Raw genomic sequence first — 23,873 nt, forward strand, 5'->3', positions numbered from 1 at the left:
ATTAGACGAATCAGATGCCTGTGGATCGTCACTATTCTTTCTATCCCTTTTATTCTAATTTATTTTCTGTCTTGTTTCTTTTGTTCTTCTTGATTTGTTTGTCTCTCGGCGCAGCTTCAATCTAATTAGCTTTTTGTTATTACGCGCAAGCAGCGAGTCATGAGCTGACTGTCGCCGGCGTCGGTGTTTAATAATGGATAATTAATTAGCATCTTAAAGGCTGGCCGAGAGTCCTCTTGCGGTGAACTTTTCGTTGAAATGCTCAATTCGCTCACCCGGAGGCCGAATTCTGTAGGCTTAGTGTTGTAGGAAGTCCCGACGGAGAAAGAGCGCTTCTCTTAACTTACAACGGTCACTACCTCGGTGTAAATGGAGGTATGAGGCCGGCTCAAGGCTCCCCTACCACCAGCATTGCCCGGGATGCCTCAAAATCAGATGTCCGCATTCTCAATTTTGGGTTGAGCCAAATGTTTTGGACGGGGTCGTCGGTTGGCCGGTTCCATGTGAAACAAAGTTCCATTAGGGTGCCCCGTGTGATGAATCATATAGTAACCCGCGTTCCAACCCTACCCAGGTAGGAAGTCACCTGCAGATTGTTGAACTGGCTCTGGCGTGGCGTGCTTCAAGCAATAATTTTGATGTGGCCCACGGAATCTTGAGCTTGGTTGTTAGGTCTTGCGCTGCTATAAATAATTAATTACGGCAAGGTAGCGTAGCAGGCTCGGTTCTGGTGAGGTCTGCTGCGGCGGAACAACATCCCGGGCGACCCGGTTGGTGGCCCGGGCTCGGCCAACCCCCCTCTCTCTACCCAGCCGTTAATGCGTTTTCTGGAAGGCTTGCGTTACCAGCTTGGTTGCCTGTGCCGTCGTCCGGTTTCGCGGTGCGCCCTGCATAAGAACTGCCGGAAGTCCTGCGCTGCCAGGATTGAAGAGGCCCCCGCGTCTTGAATGCCGTTTGGACTCTCGCCGCAGGCTCCAATTCACGTCGGCTCCTGCTCGTTTCTGGCCGATGCGAAAGTGTGTACCTGATACCTTAACCCTGGGGAATTTTTTTTTTTTTTTCAATAGTTTGGATTCCATTCTGACATTCTTCAGCAGGACACAGACTTCAAAGACTGACATTCGAGGTGTCATCCAAGAACCCCGCAACCAGACCCCTTGTGGAGTGTTGAGCAATTGCCACCCAGAAGTCAACGGAGAGCGCAGAGTAGCATACCCTGCAGTGAGATCAGGCCCTGTGCAACCCCTGTTCAGCGTCGCCAATTTGCTTCCGGTTGGTTCAACCAAAGTTGGTCCAAGCTTGCAGCTCTCGGATGCCCGTCAAGACTGAGGTACCGATCCGACCTTGAAGATCCAGCACTCCTGCTGTTTGTCTTGGTTTGGGCCTCAGATTGGGATACAGAGCCCAATCGTGTATCTCTGGAGACCAGACCGGCTGCAGCTCGACTGACGACCCATTGCGATCTGCCAAGGCTCGCTCTCTGGTCTTTCCCTGACGGTGAGTTGCCCCCAACTTGTCCCCCGCGGGACCTGGGAATGGCTAGCGTCACAGTTCCCCATCCCGCCCCAAGTCGAGGTCTCGCGCAGCGCAGTTGCAGCAACCGCGGCGCCTACGGTTCCCTCGCGTTTCAAACTCGTCATCTCCCGCCCGTCTTCGCACGAGTCAAACTGACCGCTGTGTTCACAGGACCAGCGTCGTCTGTCTGACCAGCTTGAAAGCGGAGGTCGGCTTCGGGACCGACCAACGTTGCGCGTGGCAAGCAGAGGCACGCAACACAGCCGATTCCCGTTACCCTCCGGGGGCGAAAATGATTTGAGACGGCTAACCGCAACAACCGGCTCAGCTCGCACCCTTCCTTCAACCCGATTCCCATTTTTTCCCCTCCGCCAGAGCACCATTTCCAGCCGTGACATCGCGGCGCACACCTGCTCGACGCTTGCCGATTATCCCAGCACCGAGCACGACTCGCCGTGCCGCGCCGACGGCGTCATGCCGATGATGGACGAATCATTAGAAAAACACACGGGCTCGGATGCAGGCTTTGCTGCGTCAACCGGCGGAGCCGCGCCTCCGTTCTCGTCGGGCCTGCTTGCCTCGGTCGAGACGATTTCGCGGGCAACTTCTCCGGGACTCCCATGCGGCGAGCACCAGCCAGAAGATGACAAGAAGCGCTACCGCCCCCGCACCTTCAGCTATTTCCGCCTGCTCCCCTTCGATGTCGAGGACGACGCGCGACGGGATGCGGCCCTCCGCGGCATCCTCAAGAACCTCTACATCTCCATCATGGCCGAGGACTTTTCTCCCGGCGCCCTCCACTGGACCCGCGAGCTCCAGGGTTGGCTGAATCTCAAGTTTGAGATGACCCGGGAGCTGCGTGCTCGTCTCGCTCATCTTTACTATCACCTTGCGCTGGCGCCGGGTTTGGATCACAATACAGCTGACCGGTTCTCCCGCATGGCCATCACTCTGTCAAAGTTCGTCAGACGTCCCCCGCCTGCTCCTTGCTTCCCTCGTCCCTCCCTCCCCCAATACTCTACTAGGAGCTACTGAACCTAGAAAATTCACTAACCCCTTCGGTTTTTTTTTTTAATTTATTGCCCTGCAGGAAAAAGCACTACCTAAAACCGGGCGAGGATCTCATATTCGATTGGCGGCCGATGTGGAAAGAACTGAAAGCGCTTGTTCTGCCGTCAGAAACCGCTTCGCATCAGGGTTCGCGGAGGAGGTCTTCGAAGCACCTTCTGAAGCTCTGTCTCCACGCGAGCTCGTACTTTGACCCTCGAGAGCGCCGGGCGATCCTCGAGGAGCTATTGCCCTACTTTAGCACCTCGGCCATGTCGAACGCATATATCGTTGCTGCCGCGCTTAACGCCATGCTGCCCACCAGCCCCGCGCCCCCGAGCGCGCCCCAGTCGCAGCCGTCAGACATCTTCCCGACCTTCTTCCACCTCTGGTCGCTCATGAACAGGTCGAAAGCCTTTGACGTCTGTTTCATCGACATCTTTTCCCGCATGGCTCGGGACCACCTTGGCTGCACCCACGTTCCTTTCACGGAACACGGCATCTTCGCTCGCGAGCAGGCAGACCTCATCTTCACCGCCATCCTCCGGCTGACCGAGATCCCGGTCGGGCAGGCCAACTCGCCATACACCTCACTGGACTACGGCGCCGGCTTGGGAGTGCACTTGGAGAAGGACAAGTCAAAGTACACCGTCCCGTACATGGTCGCGCGGTGGATTGTACATTCCTTGTCCCCGCTCTGCCTCGACCGGGAGAGCTCCATCCTCGCCAATCTCGAGGGTTTGATGGAGTCTATCGACACCTTCTTCCACCCGTCGAATCAGGGGACCTGGACCGGCTTCCTGGCCCAGCTCACCTACTTCCTCACTGACATCTTTGTCTCCCGCTGGAACCGCGAACAGAGCGGCGAGCTCGAGGTACCCCCCGAACGCCGGATCAATGGTGAGCTGAAGAAGCGTTTCGTCCTCGCCTTGAAGGAGGTGACCTTCATGGGCATCTTCTCAAAAAGCTCCAAGGTCGTCAACTACTACTACTCGGCCCTCCAAGGTCTCGCCTACCTGGAGCCGGACCTGATGCTGCCCGGCGCCCTTCAGCGGTTCTACCCGAGCTTACAGGGGCTTGTCGAGGTCCATCGCACCACGTCGAGCCTTTGCGGCCTGCAGATGATCGCCAACATCATGGCAAAGCAGAAGGGTTACCGCTGCCACATCACCGCGCTGCTGGCACTTGCCCTGCCCGGCATCGATGCCAACGACCTTGGCAAGACGCAGTACACCCTCAACTTCATCCAGAGCGTGGCCTACAGCATCCCGTTCGTGCCCCTGGCCAACCAGGACGACAAGATTCACGACACGAGCCTCGCTATGAACTGGGTGCAGGCAGAGATGGAGAGGATGGAGCGCGAAGGGCAGGACGTCAAGATCTGCTACGACAAGGAGCTGACAGACGAGGACGAGGCTAGCATATTACGCTCGTCCACGGCCGGTCTCGGCGAGTTCGTCCTGGCCTTGCTAGGCAAGGTCTTCGCGCTGCTGGAGAACCTTCCCGATGCGAGCCACCTCCGCTCGGGCTCACCCGAGGACAATGTCATCAATACGCTGCCGGCAGCCCTCACGCCCCTCTTCGCATCGCTCTCCCCGGAGCTCTTCGACATGGCGCTCGATAAGCTGGCCGCCTTTGTCTCGAGCCATGTCCTCCACCAGGCTCGCGATGCCATGGCGTGGATCTGCAATGCTCTGTGCAAGGTCAACCCGGAGAAGACCCTGAAGGTCTTGATCCCGATGTTGATTGTCAACATCAAGAACGAGATCGAGTACAACGGCGCGGCGTCGGATCGGAGCAGCGGCACCGAGGTTCTTCCCCGGGATCGCGCGCTCGTCTGGCACGTCAGCATGCTGAGCATGTGCGTCGTCCACGTCGGAGCCGAGGTGCTGAAGTACAAGGACGAGCTCTTCGGCATTGCCGAGTACATGCAGGAAAAGTGCCGCGGGTTGCCCACCATTCACATCTCTAACTACATCCATCATCTCCTCCTCAACCTGACGCACACCTACCCCATCGATAACGCTCTCTATGAGCCTGACCGCATTGCCCGGGGCCTGGACGTCGACGACTGGGGGCGCACGACCCCCCCTTCCGAGCTCACCATCAAGTGGCATCGTCCATCGCATGCCGAGATTGTCTTTGCCCTGGAGCTCTTCGAGAGCCAAGCCAAGAGCGCTGCTCGGCGGATCGAACAACTAATGAGCGACGATCCTCCAGTCAGCAGGAAGGGAAAGAACAAGGAGTGGTCGGACGAGCTGTCACGGAGCCTGACGGCGCTCCGGTTGATCATTTCGGGTGTCGCCACCCTGTTTGACCCCGCCCGTGCCTCCGGGGAACGGGGCGGTCGGGGCGCCAACGGACGCGTCAAGAATGACGCAGATGGCGATGCCATGATGGAGGAGGACAACGACCCGCTCGCCGAGGTGGCCGATGACGACGAGCTGGAGCGCCAGTTCCACTATCCGGCCGGGTACCTGCTGAGTCCCAAAGATCCGGTTTACGAACGCATCCACAGCCTGCGCGAGGATATCGGGAGGTTGCTCTCCCGCACGCATGCCTTCTTGAACGCGAACCAGGAGGACGATGTCGCATGCTTCACGGCCCTGTATGCCACCTATAGGACGTGGATCACGGACGTGGGCATCGAGCGGTCGGCCCACCCGCTAGAACGCCTTGTGCGCCTCTACAAGGCCGACATATCTCCGTTCAGGATCAGCGGGCTCCGGAAGGTCTACCCCCGGCCGCTGCTGATCAAGCGCGCGGACGCGTACCAGTTCCAGCGCGTCAAGTACAACTCGGCCTATCGCAAGAAGAGCGAGCTCGACAAGCAACTGCTTCTCGACCTCGCCGAGTCATGCACCTCCTCATACTCGGACGTGCGTCGCGTGGCCCAGGGCGCCCAGGACTCGTCCCTCAAGGTGCTGCTCGGGGGAAGGCCGCTCGTCATCCCCGTTGTCCTGGATCGGCTGCGCAAGGCACTGGAAGAGAACGACCATGACCGCATCAAGGGCGCAATGTATACGCTCCTCTTCACGACCCTGATCAAGACCGCCATCCGTGATTGGCGTTTCGCTCCCGACTTGATGCGCCTCTACATCGAGACGGCCAGCGTCGACAAGGCGTCGATCCAGAACCTCGGCTCCTCTGCCCTCTATCCGCTCTTCGAGTTTGGCAAGCCGCTCGAGCGCATGATCATCTTTGACCGGGATGTCGTCGAGGCCATCCGGCCCGATGAGGACTGCTCGGCCACCATCAAGCGCCGCCACGCCTTCATCAAGGAGCGCCGCACCAAGGTCGAGGCCAAGAAGGCTGCGCTCGGCCTGGAACTGACCGAAAAGGCCCGCGACTCCCACTGGAAGGTCGCAAATAGGTGCATCGTGTTTGCCCTGAACTGCACTCTCCGCTTCGACAGCCTTGGAAACCCGGCCTTCGTGGACCTCATCGCCAATGGCGCCAACGATCAGCACCCGAGCATGCGGATGAATTACCTGTCCGCGTTCTCGGCGCTCTTCACTGCCATCGACATGCGAGCCGTCTACGGCCACGACTATCGAAACTACCTCATCGAGAAGGAGTATGACGAGAACAAGACTCAAATAACCGTCCCGACCGACGATCCTAACGTGACGGAGAAATTCCTCGCCCAGTTCGAGAACTACGATGATGTCAACTACTTTGTTGACTGCGACCATCCCGGCTGGCTGGTGTGGGGGAAGGAGCTCACCGTATGCCGCGCCGATCCGAAGCCGTTCTTGGCTTACGACGAGGTCGAGAACCGGGTGAGGGAGCAGATCGGAAAGATCATCACCAGGGACTGGTTCAAGAAGTGCTTCGAGTACCTCAAACAGGAGCCCAGAGATGCCGGGTCGGACCGCTTCCGCATGCAAAACGCCGTGCTGCTCATGAACGTCTTCGACCTCATGCATTACGGAAAGACGGCCGCCACGTTCGAGGACGTCATGGAGTTGGTCAGGGAGGTCTACGGCGACGGTGGTGACAAGCACCAGCACCGCGCGACCGCCGAGATCCTGGGCGCGCTGCTCACGGGGAGCGTTGACGACCCAAAGGAGATCCGGGACAAGGTCTGGAAGTTTGCAGCCCCGATGATGCTCAAGATCATCGCGGACGATCTGACGCCCGACACGCTGTCGTACTGGGTGTCGTGCCTCCACGTCATCATTGACGGCAAGGACCCCAGGCGGTTTCGGGAGCTGATCGAGGCTCTGGCGGCGTTCAGGCTGGACTTGAACTCTAATGCCGCGTTCAAGGAGTCTGCCAAACTCCAGCTCATCGATCTGATCATAAGCGATGCCGGTTGGCATTTCCGGCACGAGAAGCCCATACTCGAAGACTGCCTCGCCCATATCGACCATCCGTACAAGGCGGTTCGCGAGTCGATCGGTAGGCTCATCGCCTCCATCTTCCGCACCCAGTACCACGAGTCTTTCAAGGACGTCACGACGCTGCTGGAGCAGAACAAGGCCGAGTCCTCCATTGGTGTCCGCGCGTACCAGCCATCCCAGCAGTTCGCCGACACCATCCGAGACGTCTTTGCCCGCATCGAGAAATGGCGCCACGAGCGGACTCCCGGCCAGCACACCCCTTCCAGCTACACCTCGGGCTCGAAGACGGTCCTCATCTGGCTCGACTGCATGCTCACGTCACAGGAGTGCATCCAGTTGGTGCCCTTCTTCCCGGACCCCTTCATCGACCAGCTCCTGCACATGATGGACGTCAAGGAAGACCCAGAGCTGATGAAGCTCGCCTACCACGTTTACCGCCACCTGCCCAACATCCCCTTCCGCTCGGGCGAGGACGACGCCTTCATCGCGGCGCTCATCCGCGTCGGCAAGACGGCCACGTCGTGGCACCAGCGCCTGCGCGCCCTCGTCAACATGCAGGTCGTCTACTTCCGCCGCCTCTTCCTCACCCAGCCCGCCCAGCGCCGCATGCTCTTCGACGCCGTCGGCGACATGCTCGCCGACCCGCAACTCGAGGTCCGCGACTGCGCCAGCGCCACCCTGGCCGGCATGATCCGCTGCTCGCCCGCCAAGATCCGCAACCCGATCATCTACCAGCTCAAGGAGCGCTTCGAGCGCGAGCTGCGCCTCAACCCCATGCCCAAGAAGAAGGTGCCCGGCACCGACACCCCCGTCGACACCCAGCGGCAGATTGTGCGCCGCCACGCCGCCGTGCTGGGGCTGGGCGCGCTCATCGAGGCGTTCCCGTACGCCACCCCGCCGCCCAAGTGGATGCCCGAGGTGCTGGCCGGGCTGGCCACGCGCGCTGCGAGCGACCCGGGCATCGTGGGGAAGGCGACCAAGGCGATCTTGGCAGAGTTCAAAAAGACGCGGCAGGATAGCTGGAGTGTTGATCAAAAAGTTGGTTTTCTTCTTCTCGTCTTTTTTTCTCCCTTCCCATACTTCCCTTCTCCGTTTTTATTCCTTGGCTTCTAGCCTGCTGACGTTGTCAATTCTTTAGTATTTCACGAGTGAGCAGCTGGAGGATCTGGAGGGCGTGCTTTGGAAGAGCTACTTTGCTTAACAATGCGGGGGCCAAATAGAAGGTTCGAATGATCATAAAGAGGATGAGGTAGAGGACTGCGTCACCCGGGTGGTTAGATAGGGAGGACAAAACTGGGATTAGCGCTCTATCAGCGGACGAGATGGTTAGCATTTGGCATCGAAAGGGGTGCTTTGGGAAACAAAGACATCGGATATGGGCAGAGGATGGAACACGGTTGGTCTGTATAGCCCGTAATTCTCGAGTTTGGAGCATGACCAAATAAAAGAAGCGTAATGCTGTTGTTGAGTGTCCGCGGAGCGTCGAAAGTAAGAGGGGGCAATTGATGGGAGCAAAAAGTTCTGATCGACCCAGGGATCGAACCTGGCACCTTCTCGGTGGGATGAACCCCAGTTTATTCAACTTTGTGAACGAGACGTGATAACCACTACACCAGTCGACCATCTTCTTATTGGTGGAGAACGGGAAACAAGACGAATTTTGAGAGTGCCCAACGTTGTCGGAGCATCTTCGCAGTTCACTATGGTAGATAACTTCAGCGCCCATTCAGGGGTGGTGTATATCTTGGGAATCCGGCGGGTCCTTGTTGTTGACGAAGAGCAGAAGAACCGGATGGCGTGGAGAATGATGACTCGGAGGAAGAGCAACGATTGATGGAGAAGACTGACTAGTAGAGACGAGAGAGATGCATGAAAAGTTGGAACGACGAGTTGTCGAGAAAGGAGAGAGAAAAGAGGTAAGGAGATGGAGAGAGGGTAAGTACGTTTACCAGTCACCCAAATCGTAAGATATCTATGCGCGACGAACAAGCTCAAGCGGGTTATGGATTAGTTAAGAGGACAGACGGGACGACCATAACGGCATTGCTTGCCCACTACACGTCGGTTAGGGAGCTCTGCCTGCAGAATATCTGGAACCAGGCTCGAGACTTTGGCCCGTCAGGGCCAACGTTATTTCTCATTTTTTTCCTTTCTTTTTTTCTCTGGACCATTATCTTGTATATCCAAAATGGTGCTCATCCGCGCCCTGCTGCCTGACCGTCCGCGCGTGACCAGTGGTTGGATAAACGAAGAACGACCTGCGAACGCTTGTTGTCCGCCAAAACTCCTTCGTGGTATCTTCCTTTTTCGTCTAATCCTCTTTCAGATTCATATGTCTATGCCCATCCCACTCTCACGCCTACCTTTGCTTCCCGGCAGCAACCTCAGCCCAGCTCTGAGCCGTCGGCAACCGTGGCACCCTCACGCCCTGTCGCACGGTAGCCTCCATGGACGCATGCGTTGTCCTCGGCGATGAGGGAATAGCAGCGGCAGCAGCCGCCGCCGAAGAACTGATCACGCTCGCCGTATCTCGTACACTCTCGTCTCCGCCTCCTCCCGTGCCAGCACTGGCAATACTCTCCCGCCGCTCCCGGTCAGTAAGGCCCAGCCCCAGACCGTGCGGAGGCTCTTCGGGTGATAACGGCGAATGTTGACCCGGCTCTCCGTGGCGCGGACTCGCGGGTGACGCGTTCTGGTTTGTAGCTATCTGTGTGTCAACCATGGCCGGGCTGTGGGTTGAGGGTGTTCCGGCGACGCTGGTCCCGGCGAGCGAGGCCTTGGACAAGCTCAAACGGCTGAAGACGGAGTCGCTCATGCTGTACTGGGTGCTGTCAGTCGACGAGAGATCGCTGTTGAGGATGGGTGTGTTGGAGCGGATGGGCGTGGTGGGATTGATGGCACGGGGAAGCCGCGAGCCAGAGCTACGGGACCGGAGCGGGAAACCTGGTTGGTCGGGATTTGAGCTGTGGGGGGGAATGGCGGTTGGAGAAGGCGATGGGATGAGCGAGTCGCGTCTAGGCTTTGCGGTCACCGTTGCAGCTTGGGGAGTGGCGGCGCCTTTGACACATTGAGAGTAGCTCGGCCGGGGACCCTGTCCCACTGATGGTGCAGGACGCGGTTGCTGCACCGGAGTCGCCTGCGGTCGCTGTTGAGGAACGGCATGAGCGGGCAGTTGCGGTTTTGGTTGCGCTTGGGGACTGGAGGTGCCGGAGGTGGGTTGACGGACGGCGGATGGCCGGGGGAGAACAGGACGGTGTTGCTTTCGGCTTTGCTGCATTTCGGCAAGGAGGGTTTCCAGTCTCTGCCGCTCCGCTCGCTCCTTGTCCAGCTGAGCTTGCAATTTGACTAGGTTATCGGCATGGGCTTTCCGCTCGTTCCGCAGGCGGTGCTCATATGTTTCGTCCTTAGCTTCAAGGATCTGTAGGCGTTTGGCCATTTGGCCATGCTCCGCTCGCAATCGGTCTCGCTCCTCTGTCACGGCTTTGAGCTTGGCGTTCATGCGCTCTGTCAGATACCGACTGCTCCGTTTGCAGCATTTGGAGTGGTAGATCTGGTCGAGGCCGCCAAGCTCAACGAGCTCCGAATCGACTTGGAAGATGACCGGCCGTGAGGATGGATCCTGGGACACCATTCGAGCAGCGAGGCCGATTATGTGTTTCGGGCTGAACGTCGCCGCGTTAGCATCATCCACTTCCCGCGAAGCCAGTACCAGGCGCTCGAGCTTCGGCAGATACTCGTCGAGTTTCATGGCTCTGCCGTCCGCGGAGACGTCTTCCAATATGGCTTCGAACTCATTCAAAGGTGCGTTGTAGATGACGGTGAAGATGTTGAGCAATATTAACCCAAGAGAGTAGACATCAGCTGCCTTCATGGACCAGTCAGCATTGTGCTGTTGCACCTCTGGGGCCCTCCATTTTGGCGTCCCTTGGACCCCGATTGTCATGGTGTTGTCCCGATCGTGGACATCTTTCGCAATGCCAAAGTCGGCGAGGTAGACGCGGCCTGGGTTCAGAAGAATATTGGCAGGTTTGAGATCCAGGTGCCGAACATTAGAGCCGTGGCAGTACGCAACAGCCCTCGTGATACAGCCCATGACTTGGCGGAGGTACTCGAGCGGGCAGCTATCCCGACCGGCAGGGTTTCGCACGGCGGGCGCCGGTCCTTCAATGGCACTCAGATCTTTGAGGTCCAGCGCATGCAGCCTGCTGATGATGTCCTCGCGATCGCCGTGATTTGTCCTCAGGCAGTCTATGTCGTTAAGCAGGATATCGAGATTGCACACGGCGACAGGCCACAAGAGAAAGTAGAGACTGCTCTGAATGCAGTACGTCCCGACCAGCTTCACGATATGGTCGTGATCCAGATTCTCCATCACATGGGCCTCTTCGCGCAGTTTGTCCATGGGATACCTGCGGTATGGCGGCCGGACCTCTTTGCGCGCCAGGCATATTGACCGGTTGTTGCAGTGGAACTTGACTTTCTGGACAACGCCAAAACTTCCCCAGCCGAGTGGGGTGTCGCAATCGAGCTTGAACCGATCGTGGAACTTTTTAGCTTCGGCGAGATCGTTCACCGGCAGGTGTTTGCCTCTGAGGAGCGAATTGCGAATGTTAGCCTCTGCGACGGCAGTTCGTCAAGGTTTGGCATGTTCGCGCCGATTGGATTGACTTACATGCCGGACCAGTGCCGGTGGTGTCCCGAGGCTTCCCAGTCGCGCAGGATCTTGAGCTCGAATTCCTCCAATTGCGAATAAGGGAGCCGCTTTATCCCGGCGTGGGATGTCGGCATCACGGTTTGCCATCCGTCACCGGGGTCGCCCATGACTGCGGATGCGGGTCCCCGTGGGGAAGGCGTCGAAGAAGGGACGAGCCGTTGTATGTATGTATAAGCGTGGATACGGGATAAAGGAGTTATCGGGTGGTAAGAACATCGGCCATGACACTTCAATCAGGGGAACAGAGGGACAAAACAGTCGGAGTCGGTATTGATTGCCAACGGCATGGGGTTAGGGAGGAGGGGTTTGGTATCCCTCCTGGGCGGGATACGGAGAACAGAGCAGAGGGATCGTTGAATGTGCCGGACGGAGCACAGCCCTGCTCGGCGGCTTAGCTCCCGCAGGAAAGCGGAGATGTGGGCCAACGTACGGAGTACTCCGTAGTTAGCACTGCAATTGAAAACCCGTTGAGTGCTCGCAATAATCCGTACTCCATACCTACCTAGTGCTGACATGCCCCACTACGGACCAGCGCCATGTTGAGTGGGTTAGGGTTGAGAAGCTACTTCGATCGAGTATGGATTAGTTATCAGTTAGTGGCCCGAACAAGAGTGGGGGACGGACTCGGAATGAAAACATTGTAATTCGTACGGTAGAAATAGAGCTCACGCGGGTTTAGGTACTGGGTTGTTGTGACGTTGATTCAAAGCTGACGAAGCACCATACAAAGTTGGGCTCATTCGTGTGATTGGGAATCGAGCCCCAGAATGATGAGAAATGCGGATGGTGAAGAGGATGACAAATATGGTTTAGCTCAACTCAACGCAGCCCCGCCTCTACGAAGTACAGCACATGCCAGCAGCAACCTCTCATCGCAGACTAGCGAGCGCAGGCCTAGAAGCCAGCGTATTTAGTTGCAAAATGTTAGTGGCGACTTCTCCCACGACCCAACATCGCATTACAAGTACACTGGGCGGGCAGACGTGGAAGTCATTCCATCCGAGATCGTTCATTTTATGAATTGGCTCCTCCAAAGCGCGCGAAATTGGGTCCCCTAACAATAGTTATTGCGTATAAGGGCCGGGGGATCGGCGTCCAGGAGTCGCCGAGTCTTGCGCATCGATATACGGATACACATACTGATTGAGCGAGAGGTCACGGCGTGGATTTAGTAATCTGGGCACCACAGGACACGCCGCTTTGGAATCAGCAGACACAATGCGGTACTCCGAGGGCGACCTCCCAATCCTCAACGCTGAGGTTTATCACGAAAGCCCCGCCTTCGGCTCGCCGAAGCGACTAGCGCAGTCACGGAAGAAGCAGGCGTCTTCCTCGCTACCCCGCGGCTCCGAGGAAGGCCCACGGAAACGAGCCCGAACTCAGGCCGTGGGAGTCCCTGGTCGTGGCGATGAGACGACGAAGAGAGCAAGAGGCCGTCCCCGTATAGACACCAGGGACGAGACTGCCGCTGACGTGAGTTGACTTGAGCCTGTATCATCTATCATCTATTGCCCGTTCTTCAGAGCCGGATAGCACCGTGTTATCCTCCCGCAGGCACATCAGAACCACTCCTTGATCCACTCTCGCGTCTGACTTCTGGTTGCAGCGGCGGCGGACGCAGATCCGACTTGCGCAGCGGGCGTATCGCGACCGCAAGGAAAACGCTATTCAGACGCTGGAGAAGAAGGTCCGGACCCTCAAGTACGCCAACGAGGAGATGAGCAACGCCTTCATGCAGCTCCACGACTTCGCATTAAGAAGTGGATTGCTCGACAAACTACCCGACTTTGGCCACCAGCTACGTCAAACGACTGAGAGGTTCCTCTCGCTTGCTCGAGAAGTAAGCGATGACGATGATGCAGATGATGACCAGCGGAATGGGATTGCCAGCCAGACGAGGAGGGAGCCGAATAGCCATCGTGCTCAGCCTGGTTCCCCACGACAAGCCGACGCCGTGGCATCGTCGCTGTCGGCGACAAGCTCGCCAGAGTCCGCTGCTGAAGGGGGCCCAGTCGCCCTTTTCGGAGGGCCGAACATCCCCTTTAAACCGGTTACTCAGGCGGACCTCACTCCGCCGCATACACTCGCCCGACAACAGCAACAACAGAAACAACAACAACAGCAGCAGCAGCAGCAACAACAACAACCACCCCTTTTGGCCCTCCCACCGCCTGAAGAGCCCCCGAATTTTGCCTACGAAATCCTCACCCAGCCTACCTTAGAAAATGCGAGCTTTCCCTTCCAGCCCGCGTCCTTCGCGTGCTCTTCCCAGGATCTCTCGCTCCCGCCCCTCATCGAATCCCCGCCGGTTCCCCAAACCTACACCAACCTCGAAGCCACCTTTGGCCGGCGCCTGCAACGCTACTCGCTCGAGCAAGCCCTCGCCTTGCTGAGCATGCCCGACCCGCCCCAGCGCCTCGTCAAGCGCATCTTCGGCTTCTGCCTGCTGCTCGAATCCACCGAGACCATCCGGCGCCGCCTGCGACGCATGCTCCATCGCGAGCCCCAACAGTCGCTTTTCAACTGGCAGTATCCTTTCTTCCATCTCGGCGGCGCCGGCACCCACTTTGATGTTTCCGCGTCCTCGTTCTCGACTCCCCCCCCAACCACCACCACCACCACCACCACCACATCGTCCTCCTCCTCCGCCCCCGCCCCCGCCCCCTCCTCTTCCTCTCTCCCCACGACGACCGCGCCCGGAAAGCCGCACAGGGTCGGCAACCAGGGCACGGTGGACGTGCTCAAACCCCAGGAGACGGCCGGCTTCGCGATGGGTCCGTTCTCGGCCGAGGTCAACTCCGTGCGGGACCAGGAGCTGGCCGAGGACATGCGCATCATCATGGACGGGTTTGCCGGCGAGTATTATGACTGCGACGAGGCCGAGCTGTATCTGTACCAGCGCGGGGTGGTCATCCCGCCCGGGGCAGACCTCGTGACGGTCGATGTGGACCTGTCGCAGATGGAGAGCTACAAGGAACGCGGGTGGCGCGTGGAGACGGTTGACCCGCTGCTTGGCGACGGCTCCTCCTCCTCGTCGTCGTCGTCGCAGTCCCGGGGTCTGCTTTTGGATGGAACCAGCAGCCCCGGGAGCGGCCGTTCGCTAGCCCAGCAAGGGGCGGGCGCCCGGCCGTGGTCGATGGGCGACGGTGGTGGCATGGCCGAGCCGGCTCTGGCGAGCGTGTTCACTCCAGGAGATTCCTTCTTACCGGCCACGACCGTGGCTGAGTCTTCGGCGGCCCATAGAGGCGATATGCTTCCTTTCGGATTTCTGCCACCGAGCGAGTCGGGGGATTCTTCTGGGTACCTTCCCAACTGTCAGCGAGTAGTGGTGGAAGTGATGACACTTTTGAGACGTAAGCGGGCCATTCTTTTTTTCCCTATCGGATTTCCTTTTGCTGACGGTTACTCTCTCCAGAAATCACCAAGCGCGGGATATGTCTGGGCCGAACACCCGGGTTCAAGGCTTGTGACATTGATGATGCGTTTTGGGAGTCGGTAAAGGCTAGCTTGATGTAAGTGCTGGAAGGATGGAAAGACGGGATTCCCAGGTTGTACGCGTCATTGAGATGCTTCCATTTTCAGTTAATTTTGTCTCCGCCACCTCTGCAGCGAGAGAGAGGGGGTTGTTTTGAAACGTGTACAATACATCCGCGGTGTTTGCTTCATCTGCACCACTCTCCACTTCTGGGACAACAGTTTGTGGCTCATTCCTCTAAACTGATGCACCATGAATCTTCAATAGAATGGATTCCTAGGACCCAGCTCCTGATGTGCCAAAGAGCAGGTGATGTCAGGCACCCGTGTTGTGAGGACACGCTGCTCACTGCTCTCTGCCTCTCGTAGCTACCGCGAGGTTGTATTAGCTTGTTTCAAGAGCATGCTGCTGCCACCTTTCCCAACGTCCCTTCCTGACCCTCGGGGGCCGTCAAGGCAACGTTTGATGCTCCTATCCCTGCCGATTGGGCGATCTAGTTTCGTTTTGTTTCGGCCTCTCCCCAGTCCTCTCACCCACTATCACTCCTCAGACGAGGTCTTGGTTCCTTTTTTCTCGTTCTTTCTTGCTCTGATCAGAGCCCCCATTGCGGGCCCTCCTCCTCACCTGATGGCTCGAAGCTTTGCGCCGTGGCTCCTCCGCTCCCTTTCCCTCTTTCGCGAGCCTCTCCTTCTCCTCCTTCAACGCCATCTCCTGCTCGGCCAATACGATCTGCCACAGGGCCTTCGCCCTCGCAACCGAGTCCTCCCTATCCCTGTTCAGCGACTCCAGCGTGAGCGTCACGGCCTCCGACAGCGAGTCCCTGTACGTCTTTTCTTCCTTATACGCCCCGCCGGGCTGCTGCCCGTTCTCCGCCAGCATCTTGGCAACCAGCCTCTCCCATTCGTCTTCGTCGCTGGCGTCGATCATGCCCTCGTTCTGCATCTCCATGATCTTGATCGCCTTCTTGGCCCTGCGCTCCACCTTCTGCCGGATGACCCGCTCGAGGAACCGCGGCTGCGGCTTCTTGAGCCGCAGGAACGGTACGGCCGTGGCCGCTGCCAGCGTCGGCGGCTTGCGCACGCCGCTCTTGAACGACGAGAGCGGGCGCGGCGGGCCCGTCGGCACGTACACGGGCGGCTCGCCCTCGGCCGACACCTTGGTGATGATCGGGGTGCGGCCGGGGATCGGGGCCGTGGAGATGCGCTTGGCGGCCTCGTCGGCGGCTTTGGCCTTCACCGCGAGCACCCGGGCCTCGTTCTCGCGGAGGAAGGCCAGGACCGAGGCGTGCTCGGGCGTGGATGCGTCGGCGGCGCGCGAGAGGAGGGCGAGGAAGCGATAGCCGTTCTTAAGGGCCGACACGACTAGGCGTGGGGACGTGTCCCGCTTGTTGCGGCGGAAGCCGTTGCGGATAAGGGTTCGGATGGGGTTGGCTGGCCCCAATGGGGAGTCTTTGGAGAGCTCATCGGGAAGCGGGACCCGAAGGCCCTGCCGGATGAGGGAGCGGTAGAGAGCGAAGCCTTTAGGGGGAGGGGGGAAGGGGGGGGGGTTTAGGACATAGAGGTCAGCAGCGGGTATAAACTGCTATTATGGAGTTGCGCGGCATTCTTACATGCTAATCGGTGCCGCGACGAGCGGGCGGGAACGAAAAAAGACGGCATTCCATTTGGTGGTGGATGTGGCGTGCCCAAAGGAGCTGCTGATGCGACATTGGCTCAAAAGGTGCAAGGTGCCCAAAATTTCGGGATCAACAGGAACGCGACCGGAGACAGGTCCGCTCCGCGAGGTCACGTGCGCCATTTAACAGACCAAGGCGTTGCCCATGAAGCATTTGGCAAAACTGATGTGTTCATTCAGTGACATCTTGTGCAACATGCTAAACATGTCGCGGAACCGACCGCGGTGCTAGTCTTCAGTACTGTCCGCGATTCTTGGCGTGACGGGTGTGCGTCTTCCTGTCCTCTCCTCTCTGCTCTAGTTCGTCATATGCGTCAGGCTAATCATCCCTTGCCCCCTTCCCAAATGCTTAGTTGTTGTAGATCGGGTATTTAGATCCCTCCGGCGGCTGCGGCAACTTCTTGTGCTCGTCCATGTACCTGGCGTTGGGTCAACATCCGCTTTCCCCTGTGTGCCGCTTTCATCTATATGTACGCCAAGTTTCTGCTTACTTTCGTATCGCGATGAGAGCGGCCTCCAAGCTCAGGGGGTCTTCCTTTGGCCGGGCATTCTTGGAAAGCTCAGCAGCAATCCTGGTCCAGTCCCGCAGGATGCCAACAGCATTCTTGTCCACCTTTCCATCGGTCGGGCTCACACCAGGGAGGTTGATCTGGCTGACGAAGTGAATCTCAGGAGGCTCTTTGGGGTAGTTAGGGCCGCACTCCATCTTGAGCTCGTAGATCCGGTTCTCGTGGTTGCCCTACGTCGCGTGGTGGTTGGTGGTCAGCGCGGGTTCGAAGACAGGCAATCGCGGGGGTTGCCGGTGCGTGACATACATGCGGAGGACCCCAGATAGTTCCTCGCCAGTGTGTCATGTAGATGTCCTCAGGATCCTCCAAACCATAGGAACAAGCACCTGTACAGCGCGAAACTTGCCGTCAGCAGCTGCAGTCAACGCTGAAAGCGCAGCGGGACTGCGATTAGACAACCCACCGGCACCCAGGCCTTTCTCGCCCTTTTCCAGCTCCGCAAGGAGCTTGAAGTTCCGCGGGACCTGAGCCGCCATGGTTTCGATGCTGCAAAAGGTGTCTCGCGGTTGTGTGGTGAGAGAGTCGGAGGCCCGCTGTCGGTTGGAGAACGTAAGTGGCAGTCACAGAGTAGGTTATAGGGAGTGTATGTTCTCCGTAGGTTCCTACCCGTCGTTTGGGCAACCGCGGCCGAATGAGCGAAGGTGGGGGCGGGGACCCCTGTCATGCCCGATCCCTCGGGATGTTGGCAGGGTTAGTCATCATTGAAAGCACTTGGCTTGGCGGCCGAAGGTGCACGCACCTGAGCAGTGGCTCCCGGGTTCCAGGCTTGCCGTTCCGTACCACTTTCCAACGAACGAATCGTAGTCCTCGGCCAGCTCCCGCGACACGTCTCCAATACTGTCCCGTCTTCGATTGAAGTCACAAGCACGAAGTTGCGATGAGGTGACGAGTTCCCAGGGCAATTTTCCATGAGATGCAAATATGACCACTCAGCTGTTGGCGTCAGAACTCGCCAACCTGATTCAAGAGAGCAAACGGAAACACAATGACTTGCGCCAGGTGAGTATTGCGCTGCTCCACGCACTGTGCCACGTCTGCACCCAGCCGGGTCACATCCATCCTCATTCCTCGCTCGACCGGCCCAGGCTCACACCGGGCTCAGGCTGCCGAGAAGTCCCTGGACGAATTGAAGAACCTGAGGGCGTCCACTGAAGTCCAGGCCTCAGAAGGTACGTCGAGCTCTCAGCATTCGGGCGCCATTGCATCTCGCTTATACAGTGCTAGAACTCGCCCAGCGCCCAAACTTTGTCAATCCTTTTATCATTGCTTGCGGCACGAAGAATGTCAAGTTCACGGGGATTGCCATTGTCTGTCTCCAACGGCTTATTGTGTCTCGGGCCTTACCGCGAGCCAGATTGAGTCAAGTCTTGGAGGCATTGCAGCAGGCAACCTCCGCCGGCCTTGATGTCCAGCTCAAGATCCTCCAGGCTCTCCCAGCTTTGCTGTCCAATTACTCGGCTGACGTGAAGGGCGACCTCCTGGTTACTGCACTAAACGTTTGCTTTATCCTACAGTCTAGCAAGAATGCCATTGTCAACAACACTTCGGCTGCCACTTTGCAGCAGCTGGTAGTCTCTGTTTTCGACAAGGTTGTTGCTGAGGATAGTAAGTGGTTCTCTTGTCCTCGGAACGTTCAATGAATGTATCGGGGATGCTAAAACAACTGTAGAGTCTGGGGCTGGCCACCCTCCAGTTGGCGAAGTCCCGGGTAGAGATGGCAACATCCCGCTCCCGGCCGCGGCCCTGGATGCGTACAGGGTAATTCTGTCCCCTTATCCCGGATATTGGACTCCCACTCATCTGTCCAGGTGTTCAACGATATCTGCCTCCTGACTGAAGGTCAGCGACCCGAATATCTCCGAGTCTCCAGCCTCTTCCAAACGTTTGGGCTCGAGTTGATCGAGTCGGTCTTGACCAACCATGCCGCCATCTTCATAACGCACCCAGAGCAGGCAGATATCCTCCGGATGCGAGTGATGCCCTTCATCACCAGCGCTCTCCGTGGTCGGCCAAACTTTGCAACAAGCGTCCGTCTTGTGCGCATTCTGTACACGCTCCTCCGGCGCCATCTTGCAATCCTGCCGACCGAGAGCGGGGACGCACTCGAGATCCTGACCCACCTCTTGGATCAGGACACTACCCTGTGGAAACGAGCGCTTTGCATGGAGGTGTTCCGAGGCATCTTCGCAGAACATGCCTTGCTTCGCCGCATCTTCATGCTCTACGATGCCGAAGAAGGCCAGAAGAACATCCTGAAGAACCTGACAGCCACGTTCGTCCGTGTTAGCACGGAAAAGCCATCCGTCATTGGACTGGGCCATCAATCTACCATCCCGGTCGCCGCCTCAAACACCGGCGCTTCCAGCGACCAGGTGATGCTTGAGGCGAGCGGCGTGACTGGCATCATCTCCAGCTCGGTGGGTCCCGACGGCAACAATACGGGAATCAGCTCACAATGGAGCACCATGCGAGTACCCTGCATCGACCAACTCGATAAGGCGGACGCTCCCACCATTCCAGAATCTTACATCTATAGCCTTACTCTGTCTTGCATCACGTCTCTGTCAGAGGGCCTCGCTAAGTTCATCCTTCCCCTCACTGTATCGAGTGAGGGGAGGAGAAAGCGCGTCCCAAGGCCCGAACAGGGACGCAACTCACCCGCTCCCCAGTCTGACGAGACTCCTGACAAGCTGGATCGAACGGCGTCGTTCAAACGGAATCCTGTCCCGGTCAACCCGCTTACCCTGTCGAACCATCCGCTCTACGCAGAGATCAAGATCTGCGCTGCGTTTATCGAGGAGTGTTGGCCCGCCGTCCTTGCAACTTGCTCTACCTTCCTCTACGCCGCTTTGGACTCGGACTACTACCATGGCCTTGTCCGGGCCTTCCAGAAATTTGCCCATGTCGCCGGCCTGTTGCAGCTCGCTACGCCCCGTGATGCCTTCTTGACGACCCTGGGCAAAGCCGCCGTGCCACCGAACGTTCTAACCGCATGCATGAACGCTGCTGGCCCAGCCCGCCCGCCACCGAGCCCGGTTGCTGTGGAGGGATCTGGTAACATATTCAGCAACGCAAGAGGGCTCCTCAGTGTCGACAGTCTTGTCAGCCCTTCGCTTCTCTCATCAGAGAAACAGCGGCAGCCTTCAATGGACGCTAGCGGCGCCACGCTCAACACGCGAAACCTGCTGTGCCTGAGAGCACTGCTGAACCTCGGTATCGCCCTGGGTCCAACGCTCGCATCATCCTGGAGCATAGTACTAGAGACTCTTCAGCAGGCCGATTTGGTCATGTTCTCGTCCGGTAAAGCCGCGGGGAGGACGCCATTGGCAGCCAAGGGTCCCGACCCTCAAGCTGAACAAGAGGCCAGTGCCCTCCTCGCCAACTTCAATACCGAAATTCGAGCTGTCGAGACGGCCGCATCGCGTCTGTTTGAGAGCACTGTTGATTTCCCAAATTCCGCTTTTGTTGAGATTGTCGGGGCTGTCTGCAACCTGCTGGAACATGTTGAACCACCCTCGGAGCCGAGCAGTCGTCCACAGTCGCCCCCCTCTACCGGCGGCCTTAAGACACCTTCAGTTCCCTCGAAACGGGTCATGAGCATCTCGGTTCCTTCCTCGGCGGCGCCGAACCAAGAGAACCAGTTTGCTTTGTCGAAGCTTGGTGACCTCGCTTCCATCAATATCGAGCGCTTGCTAGCTTATGCACCGGACGAGTCTGGCTGGACGCGCTTGGTAACCGAGCTCATCGATGCCCTGGGCTCTGTGTCAAATACGGCGCCCGTAAGAGCCCGAGCGGCAGAAACGTTGGTCCGCATTCTGCTAGAGGAAGCAAGCGCCGTCGCTTCCCAGCCAGATGAAGTTCGGGGCCAGATCCAGCATCGCCTCCTTGAGACCTTCCGTAACTCTCTGGCTCCCCTCCAGGCGACCGAACGCCAGGTGTCTATAGCAAATCACGCTGTCGATGTTGACATTCATAAAATCATCCTCGAAGGGCTCAAGAGTCTCCTGGAGAACTGCGGCGAATCGCTCATCAGCGGCTGGGAGCTCATATTCGAGATCATCGACACCGTCTTCATCGAACGCAACATCAGCACCACCGGAGCAGAGGACAATAATCGGCCCAGCCTGCGGCCGAACCTTCTCACCCGCGCTGTTAAGCTAATCCGGCCATCGTTTGCTTCTCTTCAGCTAATCTGCTCCGACTTTCTGCCTTCCTTGCCTAATGCCTGCTTTCTTAACCTTGTCGATACTCTCTACAAATTTTGCACGCAAGATGACGAACTTAATGTGGCCTTAACGGTAGGTAAATGCTTATTTTTCTTCGTGGGTGAACTCGCGCTGACATTTGACAGACTGTTACATTTTTCTGGGCTATCTCGGATTTCCTCTCCGCCAACAGCAAGTCGACGTCGATCACGGAAGACATGATTTCCGACTCTGGAGAACAGTCGCTAATCAAGCTCGCCGTTGAGCCTGTAGAGGAGGGCTCGGGCGCGGCATTATGGATGCTTCTACTCCTTCGGCTCACATCCGTTGCGACCGATCAGAGACTAGAGCTACGAAATAGTGGGTGGTGACCCCGGCGCTCAAGCTTAGGATATACTGACCTAGTAGGCGCTATTCAAACCTTGATGCGAATAATGTCAGCATATGGCGAGAGCCTGAGCCCGGAGGCTTGGTCCGTATGTATGAGGGCAGTTATTTTCAGTCTTCTCTCCTCGGTTGAGCGCGAGCTGCGCGCCGTTGACAAGCCTTCTGCGAAGGAAAACGGCCCCGAGGAATGGAGGGAGACAGCGACTGTCGTTATCAAAGGCGTATCTGACCTGTTCGGCTCCTACCTGTCCCTCCTGACTTCGCACCAAAGCTTCTCGGAGATCTGGCGGAACCTCATTGGCCATTTCCAGGCCCTCATAGACCTTGAAACGCTTGACATCAACGCCGCGACTTACAGCGCCCTCCGAGACATCCTTCAAAGGTGTACCGAGCAAGAAAGACTAGGCATTGGAAAGGAGAGCCTGGACTTGGCATGGGAACTGTGGTCCCAGGGGATTCCCGTTCCTAAAGACGGGACAGACGGCAAAACGTTGGATAACCAGAATTGTTTGCTGGTATGGGTCGAGGCACTGCTACCACTTTACGAGTTGATCCGAGAGGATTTCACGGTGGAGCGAGTTCGTCGCATGCTTATCTTGTTCCGCGATGCCATGCAGCACGCGACTCCGGGAGCCTATGCCAGCGACATCGAGTATGTCACGCCCCTTCAGGGTAAAGTTCTGGAATTTTTCCGCGTGGTACATACGGATCTACAAGGCGTTCCGTCCGCGATGGTTGCACAGGTGGCAGAGTTCGTCTCGCTCGCCTTCAATCAGGAGGATGTGGCCAAGGCGACCTCCGAGAAGCGCACGTATGTCGCCATGTCGAAAGAAAGCATGACGATCTTGCAGTCGTTGATTGTCAAAAACGCGGGAGAAAGAGACATATACGAAACCGGCGCGTTTGCCAACGCTTTGTCTGCCCTCAGCCGGCCAGTCATCCTCAAGTATCAGTTCAGGATCGTTACCAAGTCGGTCCAGCCGTGGAGGGTTGCGACGCATTCGGCCCTGGAAGTGCTCAAGGCAGCACTTCCTCGTCTCGCTAGCATGGAGCTTCCGCGAGAAACGGTGCAGAACATTTGGCGGACCATAGTCTCGATCGCCAACGGCATCATCAGCGCTGATCTGACCGGACCCACGGCGGCGACCGCGGATATAGCGGGCGACCAAGCATTCGACATTTCGTCATACCGCCAACTGCGCGAGCTTATCATCCCCGCACTCGGTTCCGAGGTCGTCCTTGACGAGACAAGAAGAGCATTCGCCGAGGGCCTGTTTCGCACTTCGATAATACACAGTCCCTCGCCGGCCGAGGCGGCCATCATCTACGGCAAGCCTGGAAGCGACCCTGTAGGGCTCAGCTCCTTCCTCAAGCCGCGCAACGGGCGCACCATTGACCCGGCCCCGACGAAGCGCAGTTTGATGAGTGAAGTCTGCCTTGACGAGCTATTCTCGTTGGTGGAGGTTCATGACGACGAGGAAACGTCGTCGACCGCTGGGACCGCCGAATCCACCCACGATCGGCACGTCCGACTAGCCCGCACAGTAGCGCCGTACCTCATCCTCCGTTGTGCTTTGACGCTCCGCGGCTACGTGGCCGACCAGCCGCTCCGAGGGCGGATGCCACAGCCGATGTCGCAGCGCAAGGAGCTGAGTCGCATCTTGCGGTGTCTCGTTGACTTGCGTTCCGAGCCGGGCTCGATACCGGACGCGCCCAACGTAGATAGTGAGACGAGGAAGCACCTGCTGAGGGTGTATCCGCTGCTGGTTAGTGCCGTGCAGGTTGCGGGAACAGCGGGAGACGTCGAGGTGCTGGGGTTGATTCGGCAGGCGCTGGATGTCGTGGGTCAGGAATTCGGTCTGTAACACAACAACGAGGATTCAAGTCGACCGTCGACATGATCTTGTGGATTTGGAGTGTTTGGTAGAATACATTGAGCGG

General features: G+C 57.9%; 6 protein-coding genes and 1 non-coding gene across 7 annotated transcripts; 3 read left to right on the forward strand and 4 right to left on the reverse strand.

The window, feature by feature from the left end:
• Nucleotides 1–1,989: 1,989 nt before the first annotated feature.
• Nucleotides 1,990–8,109, forward strand: P884DRAFT_302470 (uncharacterized protein; the record flags this gene model as incomplete). Its single annotated transcript, XM_069444947.1, has 3 exons — nucleotides 1,990–2,474; nucleotides 2,606–7,946; nucleotides 8,047–8,109. The coding sequence occupies 3 exons, from the start codon at nucleotides 1,990–1,992 to the stop codon at nucleotides 8,107–8,109; spliced, it is 5,889 nt and encodes a 1,962-aa protein (XP_069294788.1).
• Nucleotides 8,110–8,430: 321 nt separating this feature from the next.
• On the reverse strand, nucleotides 8,431–8,530 carry P884DRAFT_t153. Its single transcript has one exon. It is a non-coding gene; the product is annotated as a tRNA-Val (tRNA).
• Nucleotides 8,531–8,932: 402 nt separating this feature from the next.
• On the reverse strand, nucleotides 8,933–12,073 carry P884DRAFT_263664 (kinase-like domain-containing protein). The gene is made up of 2 exons (XM_069441778.1): nucleotides 11,581–12,073; nucleotides 8,933–11,497 (listed from the first exon to the last, which is right to left on the reverse strand). The coding sequence occupies exons 1-2, from the start codon at nucleotides 11,727–11,729 to the stop codon at nucleotides 9,268–9,270; spliced, it is 2,379 nt and encodes a 792-aa protein (XP_069294789.1). The 5' UTR covers nucleotides 11,730–12,073; the 3' UTR covers nucleotides 8,933–9,267.
• A 531-nt stretch (nucleotides 12,074–12,604) lies between these two features.
• On the forward strand, nucleotides 12,605–15,345 carry P884DRAFT_249766 (uncharacterized protein). Its single transcript, XM_069440613.1, has 3 exons — nucleotides 12,605–13,095; nucleotides 13,229–14,975; nucleotides 15,038–15,345. The coding sequence occupies exons 1-3, from the start codon at nucleotides 12,841–12,843 to the stop codon at nucleotides 15,136–15,138; spliced, it is 2,103 nt and encodes a 700-aa protein (XP_069294790.1). The 5' UTR covers nucleotides 12,605–12,840; the 3' UTR covers nucleotides 15,139–15,345.
• On the reverse strand, nucleotides 15,346–16,789 carry P884DRAFT_249769 (uncharacterized protein). Its single transcript, XM_069440614.1, has 2 exons — nucleotides 16,707–16,789; nucleotides 15,346–16,614 (listed from the first exon to the last, which is right to left on the reverse strand). The coding sequence occupies exons 1-2, from the start codon at nucleotides 16,753–16,755 to the stop codon at nucleotides 15,644–15,646; spliced, it is 1,020 nt and encodes a 339-aa protein (XP_069294791.1). The 5' UTR covers nucleotides 16,756–16,789; the 3' UTR covers nucleotides 15,346–15,643.
• Nucleotides 16,790–17,120: 331 nt separating this feature from the next.
• On the reverse strand, nucleotides 17,121–17,816 carry P884DRAFT_208472 (ubiquitin-conjugating enzyme/RWD-like protein; the record flags this gene model as incomplete). Its single annotated transcript, XM_069438876.1, has 4 exons — nucleotides 17,121–17,190; nucleotides 17,263–17,510; nucleotides 17,587–17,666; nucleotides 17,744–17,816. The coding sequence occupies 4 exons, from the start codon at nucleotides 17,814–17,816 to the stop codon at nucleotides 17,121–17,123; spliced, it is 471 nt and encodes a 156-aa protein (XP_069294792.1).
• Nucleotides 17,817–18,158: 342 nt separating this feature from the next.
• On the forward strand, nucleotides 18,159–23,814 carry P884DRAFT_249774 (uncharacterized protein). Its single transcript, XM_069440615.1, has 7 exons — nucleotides 18,159–18,339; nucleotides 18,443–18,509; nucleotides 18,565–18,945; nucleotides 19,010–19,098; nucleotides 19,149–21,638; nucleotides 21,692–21,905; nucleotides 21,954–23,814. The coding sequence occupies exons 1-7, from the start codon at nucleotides 18,262–18,264 to the stop codon at nucleotides 23,795–23,797; spliced, it is 5,163 nt and encodes a 1,720-aa protein (XP_069294793.1). The 5' UTR covers nucleotides 18,159–18,261; the 3' UTR covers nucleotides 23,798–23,814.
• Nucleotides 23,815–23,873: the final 59 nt, after the last annotated feature.

The sequence above is a fragment of the Thermothelomyces heterothallicus genome, assembly GCF_042370625.1.
Source record: "Thermothelomyces heterothallicus CBS 202.75 unplaced genomic scaffold P884_scaffold_26, whole genome shotgun sequence".
Lineage (NCBI taxonomy): Eukaryota > Fungi > Ascomycota > Sordariomycetes > Sordariales > Chaetomiaceae > Thermothelomyces > Thermothelomyces heterothallicus.

Bases quoted from the DNA above. Each gene is read 5' to 3' on its own strand.
- P884DRAFT_263664 (XM_069441778.1), bottom strand. From the start codon at position 11,729: ATGGGCGACCCCGGTGACGGATGGCAAACCGTGATGCCGACATCCCAC. The intron at 11,498-11,580 runs GTAAGTCAATCC...TTCGCTCCTCAG, and splicing joins CACCGGCACTGGTCCGGCAT to AGGCAAACACCTGCCGGTGA.
- P884DRAFT_249766 (XM_069440613.1), top strand. From the start codon at position 12,841: ATGCGGTACTCCGAGGGCGACCTCCCAATCCTCAACGCTGAGGTTTAT. The intron at 13,096-13,228 runs GTGAGTTGACTT...TTCTGGTTGCAG, and splicing joins GGGACGAGACTGCCGCTGAC to CGGCGGCGGACGCAGATCCG. The intron at 14,976-15,037 runs GTAAGCGGGCCA...TACTCTCTCCAG, and splicing joins AGTGATGACACTTTTGAGAC to AAATCACCAAGCGCGGGATA.
- P884DRAFT_249774 (XM_069440615.1), top strand. From the start codon at position 18,262: ATGACCACTCAGCTGTTGGCGTCAGAACTCGCCAACCTGATTCAAGAG. The intron at 18,340-18,442 runs GTGAGTATTGCG...CACCGGGCTCAG, and splicing joins AACACAATGACTTGCGCCAG to GCTGCCGAGAAGTCCCTGGA. The intron at 21,906-21,953 runs GTGGGTGGTGAC...CTGACCTAGTAG, and splicing joins GAGACTAGAGCTACGAAATA to GCGCTATTCAAACCTTGATG.
- P884DRAFT_249769 (XM_069440614.1), bottom strand. From the start codon at position 16,755: ATGCCGTCTTTTTTCGTTCCCGCCCGCTCGTCGCGGCACCGATTAGCA. The intron at 16,615-16,706 runs GTAAGAATGCCG...CTCCCCCTAAAG, and splicing joins GTCGCGGCACCGATTAGCAT to GCTTCGCTCTCTACCGCTCC.